Raw genomic sequence first — 22,806 nt, forward strand, 5'->3', positions numbered from 1 at the left:
TTATTTGATTTGGACACCCAAGGCTGTGTGTCCATATCAAACCGTGAGCTGATGATACCAATTTTATTTAGTTCATTCATACAAATCTTCAACAACATAACCAGATTGAATATTATAAACCATTTTAAAATAACAAACAAGCAACCACATTCTCATCTTGAAAGTGTAATTATTTCGAGGGAAAATATTAGTGAGATTTATCTATAGTGACAGGTAAGGCTTTAACTGTGGTTTCCTTGATGAGAGAAAGTATCAAAAACATTTGGAAGAACATCATTTGCATAGTTTTCTTTCCCAGAATTCTCTTTTCTAGGGAGTTATATCTATTGACCAGCAGGGAACAGGATCACTGGTTGACTCAAGCCTGTAATCCTTCTTGTATTGCCTGAAACAAAATCAAAACAAGAAAAATTTGCAATAAAATAAGCAAAGGGCAGGCCCAGAAGCGACCTTGTGTTTGCAGATGGTACCAGGAGTCAGAGGGACTGTGCGTGGGCAGAGCTGGCACCTCTCTGCTCCCAGAGCTGCTGATGGGGACGCAGGGACAGGGAGCAGAAACTGCACGCTCACAGTGTTTCTTCCATGTCACAGAAACTTGATAAAAGCAACTGAATTGTAGAAATTTTTTTCTCATGGTAACTCCAGCTGAGGAAACACCCTCCCTCTATCCATGTAAACAAGGCAGCAGAATCTTACTTTATTTGGCTTTTTTTATGCAAACCATAGCCCCGGGGTATGCTCCCTCCCCCGACGTGAAATAGGAGCCCCGGGCCCTGTAGCATCACTTAATAAGCAACAAATTCAGGCTGTTAGGGAAAAAATCAAGTGCAAGTGCCTATTATTTACAGGAGAGAGGCGTATTCTTACACACAAACACTCCCTTAGTTTCCTTTCATTTTGATCTGAGGTATTTGCTGATAAAATACATCTCAAAGCATGTACATCACTCACCCTTATCCCGTATCTGTTACCTGGTAACTTTGTGCTCAGATCCAGACACTTTTAGGAGTCTTTCATCAGCTCTCTGATTAATGTTGGAATTATTCTCAAATTTCGCTTTTGAATAAAATTGACCTATGTAACAGACACATAGATTATTTTAAAATAGAAAACACCTGAGTATTGTTGTTCATTTAACCCAAATGGCAGCTATAACACCAGGAAAGCAGCTCTCCGCCTCAGAAAACCAAAAGACAATATTTGGAAGCTCCCTTAGTGAGTTAAGAACAGCCCTGTGTTTCAGCTGTTATCCCTAACACTCCTCTGCAAAGACATTCAGCCTTGCTCTGATGGGTTTTCACATTTTTTTTTGGTGGTTTTAGAATATGCAGCCTCTCTGTTTGCAAAGTTTTCAAAACAACTTTAACTTCAGCCCCACCAGGATTTTTGGAGTTGAGATGTTCAGGACCAGCCGGCTTTCATTTTCCAACCCTGATTGTTTACAATTTTATGTCCATTATTTATAGTCCATTATTTGACATCAAATTAATTTGCTGCATAAATTATGTCATTCCACAGGACTGTTGAGGTTAAGCCCAACTATTAATTTAGTCTTATTTTAATGCTTTCTAAACCCACAATAGTCTATTTAGGCTTGTACTACCAGTGAGCAGAAAAACATTATGTTATGTTTCAAGGGTAAAACCTCCCCTCTTCGTAGAGTAGGGTCTGGATTGTTGTGCATGAAAAGATGATGTTAGATGTCTGAAAAGAATAAATTTAACGTTAAGTTTCTCTAGCAACCCCCTTAGGACCCAGGGAAGAAAAATCTGAATAAAGGCTTATGATGTGACTAAAAAATAAAAAAAAACCCTTTTCACTGCAGGATTTTAGTTACTAGATCATTCTTCTTTGCTGCATACATCGGTAATGATACATACCCACAACTCCACTAACTTTGTCAGAAAAATGGTCGGTGTTCAAGAAATACAGCCCAAGGAAATCATCTGGAAATTTTATGAAGGAAATTTTTACTGTGACTGTATCAGACAATGATGCTGTAATGCTCCTTTCCTTTTCCACTGAGACTCTCAGCCTAGGAAGTAAATTATTACATCATTTCCAAGAAGAAGATGAAGAAAGAACATGTATTTAAGTAGCTGACATTAATTTATTAAAATAATTTAATTTTTGTCTTTTTTCTCTTTGCATTTTTCATGATCTGTTGGTGGTCATTTTTAAACTAGAAAACATTAAGTAGCACATCTTTTCTCTCTATGCTGCACAACATATCTTTCCCATATCAGGTTACATGCAAACACACCAACAGAGAAGAACTTTTTGCTGATGAAAACACCTTATTATCCATAATGACAAGAAAGGCTTGGATGGAAGAAAAAAAAAAGAAAGAATATTTTCTTCTCATTTTAATGAGAAAAAAAGTAGACTAGATAAAATAATTCAATCTATTTTATGAACAATTCAAATACTTGTTTCTTGGATAATTCACAAGTTCTTGCAGACTCTGCCTTTCTTGTAACCCAACTAATTTTATTCCCCCGCCCCCCCCCCCCCCCCAAGGTGGGCTCGCAGAACACCAACATCCGCTGTCGTTTTCCACCCTTGCAGATCGGGTCAGACAGAACCACTCCGACGCGCTGCGGGTGCAAGGGCTCGGGTGCTGCTTTGAAGCAGGAGGATCATTCTGCTTGGCAGATGACAAATTATAGAGGGGCATAAATCCAGCACGTTCTTGGCTCCATTTGGATTACAAAAATAATTTAAAGCAGTTGTTTTAGGACTTCTGTTATTGTCTAGAACTGCCTGTAAAGGAGGGAGTGCTGTGCGTCCTGTCTGCCCCAGACCGACAGCAGATCCTCTCAGAGGTTTATTCCAGCAATGCAAAAAATCTAGTGGAACCAGCTACATTCAGCTCTTTCTTGTGGTTGTGAAGGATCCTGCTCTAATTAGTCCGACAAATGAAGTCTACATTTAAAGTACCCTTTCTCCAACAGTGGGCACTTAGTTACAGACAGCTATTCAAACACTTTTATGCCTTCCCGTAAAACATGCCAGCTACCCAGATATGAGTTATTGCTGAAACTGAGGAGAAAGAAAACTTCAGCCTGTGTGGAGCCAACCAATGTATAAAAGAGACAGTAAATGTCACAGCCATCACTTCGCACTACTCGCTCTGCGGCTGGAGCAATACAAAGTGTCTGGTGGCAGCCAGCACGGCGGTGGCATGGGGGCTGCTATGCACTGCAGTGGGTCCTTTTCTTTGGGAGATAAACGTTCTGCCTCTGGTGTAGAAGCAGGAAGGCAGGCTGGTGGTGCAGTTGCTTTGATTCTCTTACACAGGCATGGAGAATTAAAACCAAACCTTTTTTTCTCTCTGTATTTGAAATGGGGAATTGTGAAGGTACCCTGCTTCCACTCACGCTGAGTTACCGGATAAGGACATTTGGAAGCATTTACTTGAAGCAACTGTGAATGTGGAGGCCTGGATGAAAAAAAGACCTGACGCATTTTCAAGTCTGGGAAAGGACAGGGTGACGTTTCTTACCCTTGGACGGTGGAGGTGGCTGACTCTGTCCATGGCAGCCGAGTGCTCTCATTATTGTGGTTTAGGATGATCTCACCCATGGAGACGTGGATTTGTGCGGGGGGATTCACATAGTTAATTTCAAACTGCACAAAGTGATTTATTCCATCTCCAAGTTTCCCCGTCACAGTGAGTCCTTTAATAACATTGACACAAATCTGTCAAGGGACTGTGCTTTTAAAGTACAAGTCATCTTATTAAAACAGAATCATAGAATCACAGAATGGTCAGGGTTGGAAGGGACCTCTGGAGATCATCTAGTCTAACCCCCCCACCAGAGCAGGGTCACCTACAACAGGTTGCACAGGATGGCATCCAGGCGGGTTTTGAATGTCTCCAGAGACAGAACCATACAATGGTCAGGGTTGGAAAGGACCTCTGGAGATCAAACTGATTCAGCTTTGTGGCTGAAACAACTTCAGGGTCTCAAATCTAGTTTTGGGAGGCACAGCACCCCTGGATTTCAGCTCCATGTGCCCCACGGCTGTGGTGGGGTCACCAGAGTCTATTTAACCCCATGATGCCACCTCCTTTCACAGAGATGGCTCTGCTCCATTAGCAGAGCAGCTGACAACCGACACCTGGGGCCATGGCTCCTCTGAGTACAGGACCACAGAAAAACTGCAGCGCGTTAAAGAGCGTGCCTCTTTCCGGTAGCATGTAGAGATCATGGGGTTTAAGGTCTCTGCACCCTCAGAAGCCCCCAAGGGCTGGGCAGGGGAAAAGCCTAAAGGCCATGGATGTGACACCAGGAGAAGGAGGTGACCCACAACCAGACCAGTGAGGAGTGCCCTCAGCTGTTGCACAGGCAAAGTTAATATTGCCTAATATAAAGGAAAAATTAATGACAGGCTCTCGGGTCACTGCAAGGCAGCGGGTGTGATATGGCCTTGCACGAAAGGGGGTTATTCCCAAAGACACCAATTGCTCTCATAGACCAAAGTGGCTCTCCTTGTCCTTGGTAGCAGGGGTAATCTGGGTCACTCACCTTGCTCCGGATCCGACAGCAGGTGGACAGAGGGCTGTGCTTTTCCATCAGTATTTAAACAGATTATTTCATTTTGTTTGGGTAATTGCACGAGAAGCTGCGGATATTCATTGTCTGAAAAGCCAGAAGAACAATGTTAGCACGCAAAGAAAAATCTAGCCTGTGCCCTTTGGATAGGCACAGCAAAATTAATTAAGCAATTTATATCTAAAATATTAGTTATAGCTTTTATATAATAGAATATTAAGATCACCACAGTAATAATTATTGAAAAGCACACCCAGACACAGCATCTTGATAAGAATAAAATCAACAGATTTTTAAACTTATAGTTTAAGGACAGTAAGCCGTTAAAAAAGGTGAGGCTGAAGATCTGGTGTACTACATATTGCTGTTGGTGGTTACATCCTTGAGCCAGAGAGGCTTTCTCATGGGATTAACTAATGTGGAAAGAATGAGCCAAGGTTTGCAAGAAGGGCTAAAGGGTTTTCATAGAGTTGATGAAGTCAGAAAAAACATTATTGTATGAAAAACCATACATTACAATTATACTAATTATTAAAATGGGACTAGTGTATGTATTACTTACCAGGAGGTTGCGCTTTCATTTTTTCTCTTAGCCTGAGAACTGAAATACTTAAAATTAGTAAGAACAGTTTAATGAAACATTTTTCTCTAAGTCAGCTAATTGACTAGGAAGAATACTGTGACAGAAGCATTTTTAGCAGAGCTCTTGACTCACTTCTATGGAGAGCTTTGCTTGAAACAAGATGTCCCAATGGGGAAAAAAAGCGCAATGTCCAGTGCCTGTTAGGATCGACCGTGCCACTGGAGCAGGCTCAGCCCGAGCTGCAGGAGGGTTGAGAGCTGCGTGTTCAGCGCCTGCTACGCAGCATTGAACCCCACGTGCCCACCCCAGCTCCTCTAACACGCCACTGTGAATAACTACCTACTGACGACAGCTTCTTGTTGCTGCCAGATTGGGACTCAGAGCGCCATCGACCTGAAATAAAAGTTTTTTCCAATGTTTCATTAGTTTGGGGTCATGCCTTGCATCTCCTTCCCCACCCTTTAAAACAGGGAATCCCTCCTGCTCGTTGCCTGCTGACTTTTGTGGCTACAGGCATGAGCGCACATGTGCAGATCCTGTGCAGGCAGCAGCCGGCACCTTCTCTGCTCAGCGCTATGGGAGCTCATAACGATGCTGAGCTCTGTAGCTGCTGTGTCCTGGAATTCCTTCCTTGCAGGACAAGTATTGTCACTGTGCAGACAGCTGTGCCCCACATTGACTTCACTCAGCAAACCCCAGGACTGGTAAATTCTCTCTTTTTTTATACCCATCTCCTTCAGCTTACTAATACATGCTTTTCCAGATCTTTCACATTTATTTTTAGGAGGTACAATAATTTTTTTTTCTGTAAAGGGATCAAGATTGTTTTCAAAAGTTTACAGTTTGCTAGAAAATATCTGTGGACTGAAATACATATAATAAAAACTAAATTCTATATCAATTGGGTATCCACAATCAAAATGGATTTATTAAAGTAATGGTGCTATGAACCTACATATGAAATGAACTTTATAAAATTATTCTGAATAAAAACAAAGGAGGAGCGCTTACCAGGAGGTGCTCCACTCCTCAGTCTATAAGCATCTGGAGAAAGAAAAGAGAGTATTAGTATTTTATTCATGATTGTATTACAAGCCTTACAGGAGCACGTCAAAATCAAATCTGTAATTCTCCAGCTGCATCTGTCATCCTTTCCCAAAGTAAACTATCTGCAGCAATGAAGTCCACAGAGCACGAGCACTGATACCTGGAAAATATTTCCAGCCAAAGGAAGGAAATGGACAGAACCTACTAAGAACTTTGCAAGGAAGGGATTTGCAAAAAGGGATTTGATTGTCTGCTGGATGCTTGGGGCCTCACCCGCCTTGCGCATGGGGATGTGGAGGCGGGCAGTGGTGGTGCTGCTGGTGCAGCAGAGTTGCCAGTCCCCAGTGCGAGGGCGTGTGCTTCTAGTGGAAGGGGGCACCCGGCACGGGAGGCTCTGTGAAGGAACCAGCTCCATGTGGAGCTACAGCACCAGCACAGGCTCACAACATGGTCCCTCTGGAGCGCTGCGGCCCCAGACAAGAGCTTTTACTGGCAGTTAAAAATCAGACGAGCTAAACAAGAGAAATTGCAACAACATGCAAAAGAGTGCATCAAAACCTCCCTTGGTCCCAGTAACCCAGCATCCTGTTTGCCCCTTCTTCTCCCTGGCCACTCCAGCCGTGCTGGTCTGTCATGACAGACAGCAACAGTGCTCAGCAATGCTCAGGTGGGCACCAGCCCCAGATCCCGTGGGGACATCCCTGTGCCTTCAAGCAGCCGTGCCTGCTTGACCATCACACCGATGTAGGGCTTGGCATCTACTACAGAAACACATTGTGCTGCAAAGGTGGCCCCAAACTCTTCCCCTCTTGCAGACAAAGGAAGCTTTGAGGGAAGGGCAGTGCCAAGCCCTGCATGCCCCCTGAGCAGGGCAGAACAGTCGCTGCGCCGTGCTTCGGGTCAGGGAGTTTTCTGCTATTAAACTTTCCAGTACCACTTTGAAACAGGTAACCTTCAGAGAATGGGGCAGCATTGTAGTTCCCTCAACACATTTCTGTGAAAGAAGCAAAGCAAAACTAGGGCTCTTCACCTATAAAAGCATTGCTATGATGATGTATTATTATAGCTGGGATTATCAGATTAATAATGCTGGAAGTTTAAAATTAGTATTCAAACAGATCTATTTCCAGAAAGAGAGAAAAAAATACCTAAGTCATCCTCAGAAGTCAGTCCAAAATATTTTGACCTTAATTTTTTGACAGATGCTTCACACATGGTAAGAAGAAGCAGAAATCCTCATTAGCACCATTCACTTGAAGAACTACTTTTCCCCATGAGTAAAGACAATTTTGACCTCCGAGACTTGGAATGGAAGAATGGAAGATTTTCTCCCTTTGACCATGTTATCCACCCAAGCCTTGCACAGACCTCAGCAGTCAATGCTTATGTTTTGCTTCACGTATTTTTCCAAATCTCAGATACTGCCCTCTATAGAACCACCACCATGAGCTCTTTTGTTTTGGTTTGGTTTTTTTTTTTTAGTAGCCACTATTATGGAAATGTGCTACTGGAAAAGAAGAAAACACTTACCTCCTACTGGAAAACTGCTGGGCTTCTCATTATCTAACACAAGGAAGAGGGATAGATTAGTGTCATGCAGTCAACACTGACTGACTTTACCCATGCGCAAACCAGAACACTGGGACAAGTGGGTGTTGGGCTTCAGGTGCCAAGTGTTTTTGTGTTAAAGGATAGGTAGCTAGAGCACGTGCAAGACTCCTAGCGATGGCATGCTTGCCTCCCCTGCATTCATTTTTCCAATTTAACACTACAGAGAACTGTGTAGAATCCCTCTGGAGTGGCAGGGGAGGTGAGTAACAACTGTTAAATTACTTTTAGTTAATATTTAAACAAATTATTTTCCCTTTCAATAGTAGTGCCAATTTCACCACTTCACCTTTTAAAAAAATCCTGTACATTTTATTTTGAAAAGCAGCTAACCCCTGAACTCCTGCCTCTGATGTGGTTTATTACCATGTCACATCACCATAAAATGAACCTAGACTGAAGGTCAACAACAAATCACCAATAACAACAGCATGTTTCAGGGGGAGCTGTTTGATGCCCCATTTACCAGCTTCGGTGGGTTTGTTCGCCAGCTCTGTCTGCTGCTGGTCAGCAGGTTTGGTGACCACCATGGAAGTGAGGGGCGTAACAAAGCTGTACCGCAGAGACAGCTCTAAGGCTTGCGCCTCCAGGGTTTTCTGGTCCTCTTCTTCTGCTGAAATACTAAAGTCTGGGTTAATGGTGAAGAAATAACGTACAGAGACTATGAGCAGGTCATCTTCAGATTCTTTTTCATATTAGCTGTGTCTTAACAAATATTTTTGTTACTGAAGGGTGTCTTATTGGGATAACTCTGCTGTTCGCGTGCTTGAAATTATGGGAACGCATCCTGGTTTGAGGCCCAAACCATGACAAGATGCGTAATTGTTTGCAACACTGGAGCCTATGTATGGTTCAAATACATAAAAATAATAGATACATGAATTATGAAATGTCTTACGGACATATTGGTTTTTTACTAGCTATTGTCATTCACTTATCTACAGACAATAGACAAATACAGAAATATACAGAGACAATGTGTAACAACAGCTTAACACAATCCATGCAATTAAAATCTATTTCATAGTAATGTCATGAAGAGTATTTTATATTATGTTTTTATATGTATATATACATATATCTACACATTTAATGATACAGCACTATCATAAACTGAAAGGCACCTCATGTTCCTCATACAGTAATGTAGTATTCTTCCAGTATATTATGTTTTTAATACTACCTGCAGAAACAGAACTGTTTGTGTTTTCTAATCATATAATTTGTGAATAAGGAATTTGTGTTTTAATAAGTTACACATTTGTAATATGAAACATTAAAATAACTTACGATTTTTCCAGAAGCTGTTGAATGGTTAAGTAAGCCCACAGCCTCTCTATGAAATTTCCAAAGATGTAACTTTGATTTTGAAACACTTGCTCCTTCTCTTTGACATTTGCTTCTTCTTTAAGAGTCAAGTCACTAGCATGCTGAAGAGGGAGGAAACTGACCATCAAAAGAACAGTTCCAGACTTCTTTTATTGTCACATTATTAGACTTAAAAGAACATCTTTCAGTATTAAAGTGCCCTTTTTGTCCTTCAATTTTGTCCGTTCCCATTGGAAAATGCAACTCCAAACTACCAAAGCAGCATGTGTTTTGGATATATATTTCTGGAGTCGGAACACTGTTGAAAAAAGGAGGTAATGAAATTGTTCTATTTCAACATTTTTGAGATGAATAATTCAGATTTCCTTCTTCATTCTAGAAGTACAAACCATTTCCCTAAAAATGCTTGAAAGCCCAAGATATTGTGGTTTTGAAAGGATTGAAATTGCTTTTCACTTATTTGTGGATATATTTCAAGGATTTCTTTTGTAGCAAATTCAGGAGGGTAAAATTGTTTGAGTTCTCAAATAGAGAACATATATTGCACACAAAAGACTTCTTGAAGTCTCCTATTGCACTATAAAAGACAGAAGGGAGACATGTTTTTCACAGTTAGTAAACTAAACACTTACTGACTGAGCTTTAATTTCTACTGGCAAAAGATCCAGCTCATTGTTAATTTTTCCAGATACTATAATTTCGGATCCTTCAAAAAACAGCTTGAAATTGTTCTTGGTTAATCCCTCAATGGCATTTTCTGGATACTGCATTTCAATTTGCATTAATATTGGGGTAGCCACCTCTTGATAAAAGCCCTGAAGAGAAGCAGAGAGAGAGAGCACGCACAAATGACTGCAAAATTATGCAAAGCAGTATGTTGAATGTCTAAAACGCCCTTAAAAAGAAGGAAGCAAAGCTTTTTCTTCAGCAGTGTAAGACTGCTGCAAATCTAGGGGAAAAGAAGTGTTTCTTCCCAAGGTTCAGCACACCTTCTCCAGCCAGGCTGGCAATGCCATATGAACTATATTTCCCATGGTAATTCAAGTACCCAAGCAGCATCCCCATTATCACCATCCCACCCAGTTAGGTGTTTCGCTTTAGCCACTTTTCACATCTGATTTTTTAAACTTGACCAATCCTGAGGATTGATCTTTCTCTTTCTGGACTGGGGCTGGCACTAAACAAACCCAGTCTCTGCATATCCAGCCAAAACAGGTAGAAGTGGTTCCCAAAAAAGAGAATGTCCTGAAAGTTATAACCCCTCTCCAGATGGACAGAAAAGATCGAGGCTGGTGGTACTGCAAAGCCAGTTTGCCTGTAGGTGCCTCAAACTACCCACTGATTTTTAGGGAAACCGTAACAAACAGCTTCCAATAATACGGCTTCAAGTGGTTTGAAGTCAGACCCGAGAACAGAAGTTTTTCCACCATCATCTCCCCCAGACAATTTGTCTTTTTGCAGAGGTACAGATATGTGTGAGTCTCCAGGTTTGTCCAAATGCAGCTGATTTGAGGAGAACTTCAATTTTGAGGCATGGTTAGAATACAAACCCTCAGATACCCAAAACTGCCTGCCTTCCTCCCTCCCCAAAATTAACAGATAAACTCAAACCCAACTCTTCATCTCAGAAAATTTGTGGTTTTGCTGCTAAGACTATATATAACCTGTAGCTGATAAATGGCTTTTCTGGCATATTCCTTAGACCTGACCTGGAGCTGCAAGGCTGCATCAGCGTTTTCATATATACGACGTGCTATTCCCCCGTTGCTTAGGGCCATTTTCTCCAGGAACTTATAACTGACATCAAACCCGAAGCCAAGGCAGAAAAGAGCATATTTCCCATTGACTGCTTTCTGAATGTTCTCTTGAATGACTTCCACATTACTCTCACCTGTAATTGAAAGAAAAACATACCTGTGTGTGTTTGGTTTTTTTTAAAGTACAAAAAGACAGCAGCAAGTTCTGCTTAAAAACTCTTCAAAATAATTCAGAATAAAATATTAAAAACACATGGGACAGAATTCCGTTGACAGAGCTGGAGATGAAAGCATCACTCTGCATTTGGAGTGCCAGAACCCAATTCTCTCCCTTCATGACTTTTACTGTCTTCTACTCATGTCTTCATGGCTAAGTGCAAAATATTTTACAAGATTATGGGGGCTAGAGGAGGTTTTTAGGACAGACGGGACACACACTACAATTTAACAGCGCAAGGGATGGAAACACTTGATCAAGCATTGAGAAGACAAGTACCATCCATAACAATTATAAGCATGAATTCAGAGAATAATGTATTGGTTAATGGTGTAATTCAGACAAACTGCAAATTAACTCAGCCATGCTTCTCTCCCAGCCCCTTTGCGTGACAAAGGGAAAAGATTTTCACACCATCTTCTTATCCCATTTGAAGAGCTGAGGGCCCTGTATGGACAGCTTCTCTATCAGCATTTCCAGGCAAGAACTGTCACTGCCTGCAGTAATGTCATGGAAGCAGCTCAGATCACAGAATCATAGAATCGCTGAGGTTGGAAGGGACCTTTAAGATCATCAAGTCCAACCATTAACCTACCCTGACAAAACCACTTCTAAACCATGTCCCCACGTACCACATCTACCCTTTTTTTAAACACCTCCATGGATGGCGAATCCACCACCTCCCTGGGCAGCCTATTCCAATGTTTAATAACCCCTTCAGTGAAAAAAAATTTCCTAATATCCAATCTAAACGTCATCTGACATAACTTGAACCCATTTCCTCTCGTCCTAGCACTTGTCACCAGGGAGAAGAGGTCAGCCCCCACCTCTCTACAACCTCCTTTCAGGTAGTTGTAGAGAGTAATAAGGTCTCCCCTCAGCCTCCTCTTCTTCAGCCTAAACAATCCCAGTTCCCTCAGTCGTTCCTCATAAGACTTGTCCTCCAGACCCCTCACCAGCTTTGTAGCCCTTCCCTGGACACGCTCCAACACCTCAATGTCCTACTTGTAGTGAGGGGCCCAAAACTGAACACAGTACTCGAGGTGGGGTCTCAAAATTTCTCCCTTTCAGCCTGCTTTGCCAAGGAAGGCAGTGTGTGCAATAACGCTGCACGTATTCACCTGGCACTCCACTCCGGCTTGATTTCTAGCCAACTTGTGGATGTGCAATGTGCTCAGGGATATTTGAGAGTCACTGTGGCTGTGCTGAGCAGGCAGCACCGTGAGCTGAATTTTACTAAAAAACCCAAACAAATAAGCCAACCCCAAAGCAGTACGGATCACGCAATCTGAAAGGCAGACTGATCTTATTAGAGAGCTTACAGCTGAATTAATATTGCTGGCCTCAGAGAGATGCTGGTGCCACACAAAACTTGCACAAACTCCTGTTCAGAACAAGTGATGTTTGTGCCATTGCAGTGGGAGTTACTCTTTATTTAACCAAATATTTTTATCTCAACCCTCTGGTTTGTGCTATCACAGCTGATCACTAGTGAAGAGCTAGACACAGAAAAGAATACAAAACAAGAGGCACCTTGAAAATACCTCAAGTTTGGGGCAAAGAGGGTGAAGAAATATGAGCGATACCTCTTCAATTGGACTGTACATAATATATGCAAAATGTCCGTGTTTCTGCTCTAAGTATTTTACTTTCACATTTCAGCTGTGCCTGGATTATCTCCAAAACTTCCCTCGATTTTGTGAACTGTGAAGCCAATGGTATTTAGGAATACAGTTCCCAGCTAAAGGACGTGTAGTCGTGGGCAGGCAGTCTCTGCCATCAATTCCTACAGCCCTTGCCAGAGCCCTCTCATAATCATCCTCTCTTTGACGCAGATCCAGCAATAGCCCAGCCCGCTTATACCAGAGCTCTTTTTGAAACACAGACTATGTCTATCAACATCTGGGATGCAAGTGTAAGAGATAAAAAAAAAATAATTAAGGAGAGAGAGAGGACTGGGGCCAGTATTTACTCACCAGAAGTGGGCTGGCCGTCTGTCAGCAAAATAATCATGGAGACAGTCCGTTCTGGCAGCCTCTTGGCTTTATCCAGCATGCTCACGGCAGCCAGCAGGGCACGATTGATATCTGTGCCTATAATGAGAAAGCAGGCATCACTCACCTAAAAAGGGTAATCATCTGAAGAAATCAGTGCACTTCATCTGCAGACGCCCTGCAGAGTTGTTTAAAGTTTTCTGCAGAAAGTAATCCTTCAGAGAGACGACGATTTAGGGGTTTAGCCTACTGGGCTTAATTATGCTGTATTATATTGCAGTGGCAATGCTGGAGTATTCTTTTGGGAGCGTTTTCCACACATAAATCATGGCAAATACAAACCTGTCTAGAGCCATTAAAAAGTGCTTAAATAAACACACTGTCATCTGTTAACCTACATTTAAGAGATGTCTCCTAGCCTTATTTGAGAAGTCAAAGAAAAGAGCTGGGCACAGGTGGGCTTTATTTGACGTTAGCACCTGGGATGAGAAAACCTACATTAATACTAACAGTGTAACGTTCACAGGGGATTTAGCCTTTTAGATGTCCTTAAAACTAAATAATAAAACAAAGTGCACTGAGTGATGCAGCAATTTAAATACTTCATGGCTGTTTTGATTATTTTGTTTCTGTAGTGTGGCTTACACAGGAGTATAACTTTGGATACATTTTATTTTAAGGGACCCTTGATATTAAAAAAAAAATCAGCAAATTTCTGTCAAATGTTGAGTGAATTGCCATTTTTCTGTAGAAAAAAAATGTAGTATCTGGAAATCTTCCAGCCATCTCTGTTATAAAAATCTGAAACAAAACTTTGTGGTTTGTATAGTTCATAGATGTGATGTGACCATCTCTCTGTATATCCATATCAAAATGTAGTCACCAATCCATCCCCTCCCACAACCAGCTTTTCTATCCCACTCATCGCTCATAAGTATTGAAAACTTACTCGCTTTGTGAGCACAGATGGTAGTTCTGTGGTAGTACATGACTAACAAAAATATTTTTTTCTAAGCAATATAATATATTGGGTGCGGGTGTGTTGTTACAGGCCTCTAGTTGGTGCCTTGTACCTCCACTAGCAGAAAGAGTTTGCACGAATCCTGCAGCACTGGCCACGTTCTCTGCAGTGGCTTGCAGCAAAGAGCTCTTCCACTGCACTACTTTGCTGTTAAAGGTGATAAAGCTGAAATGATCTTCCAGGCGGAGGTCTTGCAAAATCTTCAACAGGGCATCCCTCGTCTGTTCCAAGGAGAAAACAATCATCACTTTGAATGTTTCTACTTCTCTGACAGAACTGGGATCGGAATTGCAGTGTAATAAGGGGGTTTCCTTCCAGCACTGTTCAAGATGCAGCCCAATGCCCTTATTTAGTCCTAACGGCATTTTTCAGGTTGAGAGCATCAGAAACGTCTGATTCACTTAACTTACAGACACAAAAGAACACCTATGAGGGCTGTAGTGGGCTTGTCTGCTCTCTAGCAAAGCTATATACACAGTCATCAATGAAGGTAAACCAGACAAATTAATTCTTAAAACTTCATTCAAGAAAAAAATCATAAGCAAAATATTCTGCAAAGATAGAGACAGAAAAAGTGCTTTCTTCCTTTAAAGTTTGATACCTGTGAGAATAGCCATATCAGAAAAAAGTTGCTCTTTGATAGTTTAAATCTCCACAGACGTATTTTCAAGAATTTCTGCATGTCTGCAAATTTTGCTGTGTACAAAACCAGCATGTGTTTTGAAAGTGAACTTCACAGTCACTTTCTCAAAATGCTGGTGTGTGTGTGACTGATGCAAGCAGAGGTCAGTATTTCAAAGTAAGTTACCTGTTCGATTTTTCTGCCTGCCATGGAGCCACTTCGATCTATAACAAAGATGACATTTTTGGGAAACACTGGCATTTCATGGGGTGCAAAGTAATGCACAAAATACCCATTGACAATCTGAAATACAGAATGAAATAATGTATAAAATTACATCAAATAAATAAATATTGCATCTTAATATTTTAGCATAGCAAGAAGGGGTGTGTGCAGGCTCAGCATTCTGTTCTTCTAGATAAGCCCAAATCAAAGAACTATTAAAATGTATTTTCTAGCTGGAAGTGAGACTATATGTAGAGAGCAAATTACAAGAGAACAGCACATGTATATTATATACCTCAGTGCCATATGTATGATATATCTGTATTATCACTGTATATTATGTTACCTCTTTATTATCACCTATGAGCACATCTCTGCTCACTGACTGTGACTGCCATCTTTTACCACATGGATGCATACTTCATTAGTGAAATGGTATGGAAAATAATGTACTTTATTCCCTAGGATAAATTCCCTAGGATTGATCCATAAATATTTTTAAGTTCCTGCTCTGTTTAGTTATGCCTCACTTGCCACAAAAAAATAAAAGAAAACCAAGCAGTCATTTTAATAGCTATATAAATCACATTCCTCTAAACTTCATTTACAAGAAGCCACAAATACACAGAATCACAGAATGGCAGGGATTGGAAGGGACCTTCGGAGATCATCTAGTCCCAGTCCCCACTGCCAAAGCAGGGTTCCCTACAGCAGGTTGGACAGGATCACATCCAGGGGGGTTTTGAATATCTCCAGAGAAGGAGACTCCACAACCTCTCTAGGCAGCCTGTGCCAGTGCTCTGCCACCCTCACAGCAAAGAAGTTTTTTGTTATGTTCAGACAGAATTTCCTGTGTTCCAGTTTGTGCCCGTTGCCCTTTGTCCTGTCACTGGGCACCACTGAAAAGAGTCTGGCCCCATCCTCTTGCCACCTGCCCTTTAGATATTTATAATCATTGGTGAGGTCCCCTCTCAATCTTCTCTTCTCCAGGCTAAAAATGCCCAGGTCTCTCAGCCTTTCCTCATAAGAGAGATGCTCCAGTCCCCTGATCATCTCCATAGCCCTCTGCTGGACTCTCTCCAGTAGTTTCTTGTCTTTCTTGAACTGGGGAGCCCAGAACTGGACACAGTAGTCCAGATATGACCTCACCAGGGCAGAGTAGAGGGGCAGGATAACACCTTAGATCAGCCATAATAATAATAATAATAAAGAATATAAAGAGACATCTATGAAGTAGCAATATAGATTCGGTATTGAAACAAAAGTTGAAAGATTGGCTTTTTTTTTCATGGATGATCCATTCTTGCAATGTGTCCGGTGTCTCTGGGGATTTACCGAACATCAGTTCCTGCTCACCCTGGCTTAATGGAAATAGCTTTTCCTGTGACTCTTGGTATTTTGAAGTAAATGTTACTGCTTTGCTGATTGCACTTCACATTCAGATGTATCTATGATCTGAAAACATTTTTATTTCTATCTTTTTTACCTGTATATCACCCGCAGTGGCACCTCTCTTAACATCGTAACGCACAACAAAGTCACCATTGAGGAGGGTTTCAGCAAGTTCAGGATTTATCTTCTGTTGATCTACAGATGGCTTAAATAAAATATGAGCCTGCAAAGCAATCAAAAGAAAAGATTAAAAGCAACATAATTTAAAGCTGCCACTGGCAGTGACATCTGGCAGCTGCTGCTTTACCTTGGTTTCGTTCTGCACTTTCGTGAGCGCTTCAGTTAACTCATTTGTCATGAATGTGCTGTCTGTTTCCAAGAAGCGTATGCCTTGGGGCTCAAAGATGTGCACATCGATCTGACAGTGCAGAAGAAGACAGCATCAGCATCTCAGAGGGAGCATGGCCATGCCTGAAAAATACTATGCTGCTCCCTGCCCAGCCCTGGCTGGGACAGCTCACCTGGAAGTGCTTAACAAGCTGCTTCGGTCGGACCTTGATCAGCAGCTCGAACTTCCCCAGCTGCCGCTTCAACAGCTCCTCGTATGTTAGCTCAAAAGTGACTTTGCTGGCAGCCGCAATGCTGACAGACACGTGAAACAGCTCCAGTTTTCTGCCTGTGATTCTGTGGGGGGCGGAGAACAGAGATTTACATCCTGTGGGAAAGGCTTGTTTGTGGTGGCCAAAGTTTATGAATTGTGCTAAACAATGGCCAAGGGGCCTCATGGAATAAATAAAAAAAACAGAGTCTTCTCTCTTCATGGAGACTTTTTACATTGTGGGCAGTATTATATACATCACATATGTTATATTAGCATGCCATGGGTGCTGCATATGCAAGTCGAGAAATGCAGCAGAAATCTCTGCATGCCTCAGACTGGGATCAAACAGAACTGGGACTGAATACATGGGAAACACAAATTAAATATACCCTGAAAATGTGATGTCTGCTCAAGTACCATTGTCCTCTGTGCTTGTGGGGAAGCAGACTCAACGACTGAGCACCATCCCAACCCAGCAAGGAGCTCCCACATGACAGCAAGTCCCGGGGCAACACTAAACGGTGACACCTCCCACTGAAGCCCATCGCAGGACCAGATATAAATCATATATATGTGAATATATATATATGCACACACGCACACTGTCCCTCCCAATAAGAATCCAAGGCTGCTTTTCACATTTATCCTTGCTGAGAGGTAGCTGGCTCCAGGGTTTAATCCACCCTCAGCCAAACAAGAAGCCAAGGAAGACCACTGAAGCAGCCTTACTCAGGACAGCAACGTACTTGACGAGGCCGGCGCTCTGCCCGTGCGAGACCGCAGTGTCATATTCCTTTTGAGCAGAAGTTTTCTCCTTTATTATTCCCGGGTATACTTTACCGTCGATGGACCTGTTTGGTTTCCATAAAAATTAATTAATATTGGAAGGAAAGCACTGGGGAAAGAAACAAGAGGAACGCTGCTCTTTGTGGCCCCTGGGGCACACGCAGGGGACAAAATCCCACCCTGCCCAGAAGGATACCAGGAGCCACCACCACAACACAGCCCTCCTCCTTGCAGGGTCTTGGGGAGGCTGGAGCAGGAGAAACATCACCACCGAGCACGAGCACGTTTGTCACGCATACTGTGCAGCAGGCAGCCTCACCCTGGCCCTGGGCACCTTCTTTCTATTTGGCTGCCTACTACTTTGCCCCATAGAACATTTTGTGTAGGACCCTCCAGAGCACAAACTCCTTGTGCTTTTTGCTCAGCATCTCCTGAGAAGAAAGATGAACCCTCCCCCCAGCCTCCAGAGTTGTCTCCTTCACACCACAGATAAGGACCCGTCTTACATGGAGAAGTTTGTGATGAAGGCCGTCTTGGGTAACTCCACTTCAAAGGTCGCCTCTCTGGACTCATTAGCTCGGTTGACAATTTTGCTGGTGATGACAGTGTGAGCAAATCGCGATGTGACCTTGCAGTCCATGCGGAGGCTGTAGATTTCAATAGCGTGCTGGAAAAAAAAAAACCCACACAACAGGCTGAAACAGAAACAGTTTTTGCTCCTGAGCAGGCCTTAGCTGGGTGATGTCGTTGGAATGAACTATTAGAAGGTCCAGCGGGAACCGGGGAGGGTGAATCGTTCATGACCAGGCTGGCCATCTGCTTATTCACATCTCTGCAAATGCAACCACAGCCCCATGCAAAATCTGCAGCTACATCTGCAACATGTTGTTGTTCCACAGAAGGCTTCAGTTGAGCCTTTTTCTGTGGTCTTCTCTCCTCAGGGTACTCTGAAGCAACTGCTGTGTCACCCCTAAGAAGAACCTCAGAAAAACCAGATGCCTCTTTAAGCACTCGACCCAGGAAAAGAGACTTGCTAGCTTTTTGCATGACTATTTATTTGCTCTCCCAGCTGTTGACTTTGCTGCATGTTTTTCAGCTTGTTACCTTGTGTCACATACAATGTTTAGCAGATTTGAAACCCCATGTGGGCCTGCTGGTAGCACAAGCAGGGATGCCCTTTGAGCGCTTGTGTTTCTCCTGGTCTGGTGCTTCCAGGGCCCCCGATGCCTGAGGAGGAAGGCACCATTCTGGAGCTGCCCAGGAACACCCCACAGGGTGTCTGGACTGGGAACTGCCTGGAGCATCTGCCTCCATAAACACCCACCTTTTGCATTTGGGATGTCTGTTTTAAAGGCTCTGCCTGTATTTCAGTGACACTAAGAAGGGTTGATCTGGACATCACCAGTCTCACAATAGTCCAATAGTTTATTAAAATAAAAAAGCTCGGCATCGAAGCAGATCATCACACTTCTATTTTTACTTTTCCAGCCTCACAAGTCTTTTGAATGGCTCATTGATCTTTAGTTATTTTGATAATTCATCTTCTGTACTTTGCTCACCAATCAAGAGCATCCACTGCCCTCTTCTTAGTTAGGGCACTGGCTGAAATTAAAAAGTTTAATCAAGCTAAACATGGCCATTCAATACAAAGCTGTGATCACAGCTTTGTGCTTGGGCATCAGGGCAGGAGGTGCCACAGCCACCGCCATGTGAGTAACGGATGGCTGTTTCTTTTTTCATCATACGTTGCCAGAGTGAGTTTCATTTCCTAATGCCTACTGACAATCCAGGAAAATAGGATAAAACCCAAAAATATTAATCGAGAGAACAGTTATTCCCTGATCCTGGCACTTTGGGTCCCTCTCCCTGCCCGTGCTTCCCCGCTGCCTGCCCCCAGCTGGAGCCCTCCCTGCCCAGGCTGGTGCTGTCTCTCCCAGGAGTGCCTCTTCCCAAAGGCTTTCCGAGTGTCCCCAAGAACCTCTGCACACATTTGCTGCCCTGCCATGCTCAAACCTGCCCATGGCACGCTTGGAGGGGAGGTTTTGCCATGACTGCAGAGCCTCAACTCGTAGCTCATTGGGGCAGCGCAGGCACGTGGTGGCCATCGCTGCCCACGGAGCATCCTTCTGGCACAGGAGGAGCTTGTCCTACGCAAAGTCCACCCTGATGCCACGTGCCGAAGGGACACTGTGGGGACAAGGGGACGGGGACCTGCACCCCTGTGCTTGCCCAGCCCCAGCAGCATTTTAGGCTGCGGCCAGCACACATGAGCACACAGCGGGGATGCAACACAGTGAGGGGCATTTCTGTGCCCTCAGTGAAGGAGGCAGGAGAGGAGCAGCCCCAGATGAGCACCCGAAAGCAGTGGGGAGTGACTTGTGGCCACTCCACAAGGTACCACAGGCCCACACACCACATCCATGGCTTCTTGCAGAGCTCTTGGCCACCCCTGTGGCAGCTGCAAAACCCGTCCCTGCTTCCCAGAAACCTGCCTGCATTGTGGTTGCAGCTCACACTTTTCTGAATAGTCGTGATGGAAACAAAACCCTTCCAACACAAGGTTTCCTCCATTCCTCTAATATTGATGTTTTTAAAATAAGACCAGTCACATGCACCCTGAGATGATACAAAACAGTCAGAAACCTTCTGGCACTGCAACGGTCTTCATTTGGTCCTGCTGTAATGGCACTGTGTCAGGATCCAAACCTCATCTGGTGGCCAAAGAAGACCCATTGATCCCTTAAATTTGATATTTTTACAACCCTGGGGAAGAGTGTGATCAGACACACCTGCAAATGCTCTCCTGACACATTTATAGTATAACAGCCCAAACAACCAACCAAAGAGGCCTTAAAAGGACCAAAAGCTCTGAAATCATGACACAGTACGCCCGAGGCTCCACAAGTGGTGGTTACCAGAGGAGTTACCTGCATTACCTGGCCAGCTAGATATTGTTAAATAAAAAAATATAAAGATATTGTTAAATAAAAAATAGAGCAAATACCTTTTGAGCAACAGTTTCTGCTAATACTACGAATGAGGAAAAGACCATCAATGCGAACAACGTTCTCTCCTCCATTTTCGAAATACCAAATTTTCAAATGAAAACTTGGTTTATCTTAATCGGTTAATGAGTAACTTGTACTTGGTGACATTATGTAGACTTTGAAGAGACCCAGAAACTTAATATTTACATGTTAAACATAAGTAAAACTTGGACTCAGTTAACGTTTATTTTTTCCAACAAATCTTTGCTGTTAAACATTATGCATTATGAAACATTAAAATTCTAAAGTTAAGAAATCCTTATATTTTCTTTTTAAACTTAGATCTCACTATGGCACGTGAAATTCCACAGGCAGACGAACTGGTCTGTGCAACAAGCTGCATTTTTGGATGCATGAATCTCTACCATAACCAAACAATAATTTGAGAGGGAACATCCTTAATGCCATAATGTTATCTCAGGCACTTCAGAGACTTGGAGATGGCCAAGAAATGCAACATTCACATGAGATTTTACAGCTAGTGACTTCTTCAAACTTTGTGCTTCCCCCTGCCCAGCTGGCCCATGAAAAGTATGGAGTGGCCCCCTTGAAACATCCCTTTTTGCTTCCTCTGACAATCCAGAATCCTTGTTTGTCAAATAGCAAAGTCAGTTGTGGCTTATCTTTAGCCAAACGGTAAAAGTAATCAGACCTTGCCTGGACTCCTTAGGGAGAGAGGCCCTAAGTCAGTGCCTGTACCTACACATATGCTAGTGTACAAAGAAGAGACCAAGCACCCAAAAATGAGCGCAACAACACCTGGCCCCAACACAGCTGCGACATATCCAGCCAGGGATTCTGCAAAGCTGCCTTTAACTTATGGGCTCAGCGGGGCTTTTTGCACAAAAGGTCAGTGCTGGGAGGGCTCTGCACCTGAATTTACCTAGAAACTGAGTGGGATGACTCTTTTCACCTCCTATTTTACAATAGTCTTCATACAACAGGGACTTCAAACAGTTCCTGTGAAGTTTTTCTTGGTCAAGTGTTGGCTTGTAGCCCTGGAAAAAGAAATTATCTTAAAAGTCCGATTTTATACACAAATAATTATGGTTAGTGTTATACTAACATAATTCCTAAAATACATGCTCACTCATGTGGCGTTAAAGCAGTCTCCTACTGCAAGACAGCTTGCATGACAATTTAAAAGATATTTCTCCATCCAAGTAGCTGTAATGTCTGCCTCTTCTACAGGGGGAAATAATTGTTTTTTTAGGCAGTGGGGTAAACAAACCCTGGGCAGAACCCATTTCTAAAGTTCATCTCCTCAGCTCTACGACTAGAGAAATCAAGGTGAGAAATGGGGGTCAGGGAGCAAACTGTCACGAGCCTTTCCTATGCCACGTTTGCTTGTTTCATTGGAAAGCTTTCAGCAGGCTTCATTGGTTCATTCATTCCCGCATGAAAAAAAAATAATGTTTGAAATCTTGAATATATCAACAGGACAAGAAAAATAACATCCCTTGGGGCTGTACTTCAGAGGATCTCTTAGGCATATATAGCTGCTGCGTCGGCCCCTGGTTCCTGTATGTATTCATATGAACACACGTATACGGATACATTAATGTGCAACCAGCCAGTGCGGTGGAGAGATGTAATCTCCCTCTCCTCTCAACCCTGAGCAGATAAAGGCTGAATCTTGCCCTCCTACCACCTCCCACTTGTGCTGGCAGCTCCAGGGTAGCAGACAGCCCTTTCTCTACTAAACCTGCAGTCTGCCTACAAACCCCCACTTTTTCATATTGCTTTTTGACAGCATTTTCCCTCTAATAACTCCATGGCAGCTGATGCCATTAATTGTTCTAAATTAACACAAAGATCCTGTGGACATACATGCATCTGGGTTTGCTTCATTGCTATTTTACAGACAAAAAATCCAGGTGGAGAGTATGCTTCCAGGGGCCTCTGGATTTGCAAAGAGACACTAATGCAGGGCTCAACAGTTTCGACAGACATTTACAGCTTCACCATAAAGAGTCTATTGAGCACAGCCAAGTCTTACAAGGCTTGTGCTTTAAGTA

At 42.9% G+C, this 22,806-nt stretch overlaps 1 protein-coding gene across 1 annotated transcript; it reads right to left on the reverse strand.

Annotated features, from left to right (window-relative positions):
- Positions 1–309: 309 nt before the first annotated feature.
- Positions 310–20,820, reverse strand: ITIH4 (inter-alpha-trypsin inhibitor heavy chain family, member 4). Its single transcript, XM_009891288.1, has 20 exons — positions 20,746–20,820; positions 18,248–18,408; positions 17,702–17,806; positions 16,876–17,038; positions 16,662–16,772; positions 16,449–16,577; positions 14,924–15,040; positions 14,168–14,336; positions 13,077–13,193; positions 10,836–11,017; positions 9,759–9,941; positions 9,088–9,227; positions 8,264–8,418; positions 7,720–7,752; positions 6,154–6,186; positions 4,533–4,646; positions 3,506–3,680; positions 1,881–2,035; positions 972–1,074; positions 310–385 (listed from the first exon to the last, which is right to left on the reverse strand). The coding sequence occupies exons 1-20, from the start codon at positions 20,818–20,820 to the stop codon at positions 310–312; spliced, it is 2,496 nt and encodes an 831-aa protein (XP_009889590.1).
- Between the last annotated feature and the right edge of the window lie 1,986 nt (positions 20,821–22,806).

The sequence above is a fragment of the Charadrius vociferus genome, unplaced genomic scaffold (assembly GCF_000708025.1).
Source record: "Charadrius vociferus isolate BGI_N301 unplaced genomic scaffold, ASM70802v2 scaffold758, whole genome shotgun sequence".
NCBI lineage: Eukaryota > Metazoa > Chordata > Aves > Charadriiformes > Charadriidae > Charadrius > Charadrius vociferus.

Bases quoted from the DNA above. Each gene is read 5' to 3' on its own strand.
- ITIH4 (XM_009891288.1), bottom strand. From the start codon at position 20,820: ATGGAGGAGAGAACGTTGTTCGCATTGATGGTCTTTTCCTCATTCGTA. The intron at 17,807-18,247 runs GTAAGACGGGTC...GAAACCAAACAG, and splicing joins TTCATCACAAACTTCTCCAT to GTCCATCGACGGTAAAGTAT. The intron at 11,018-13,076 runs GTGAGTAAATAC...TTTCAATTACAG, and splicing joins AGACGGCCAGCCCACTTCTG to GTGAGAGTAATGTGGAAGTC.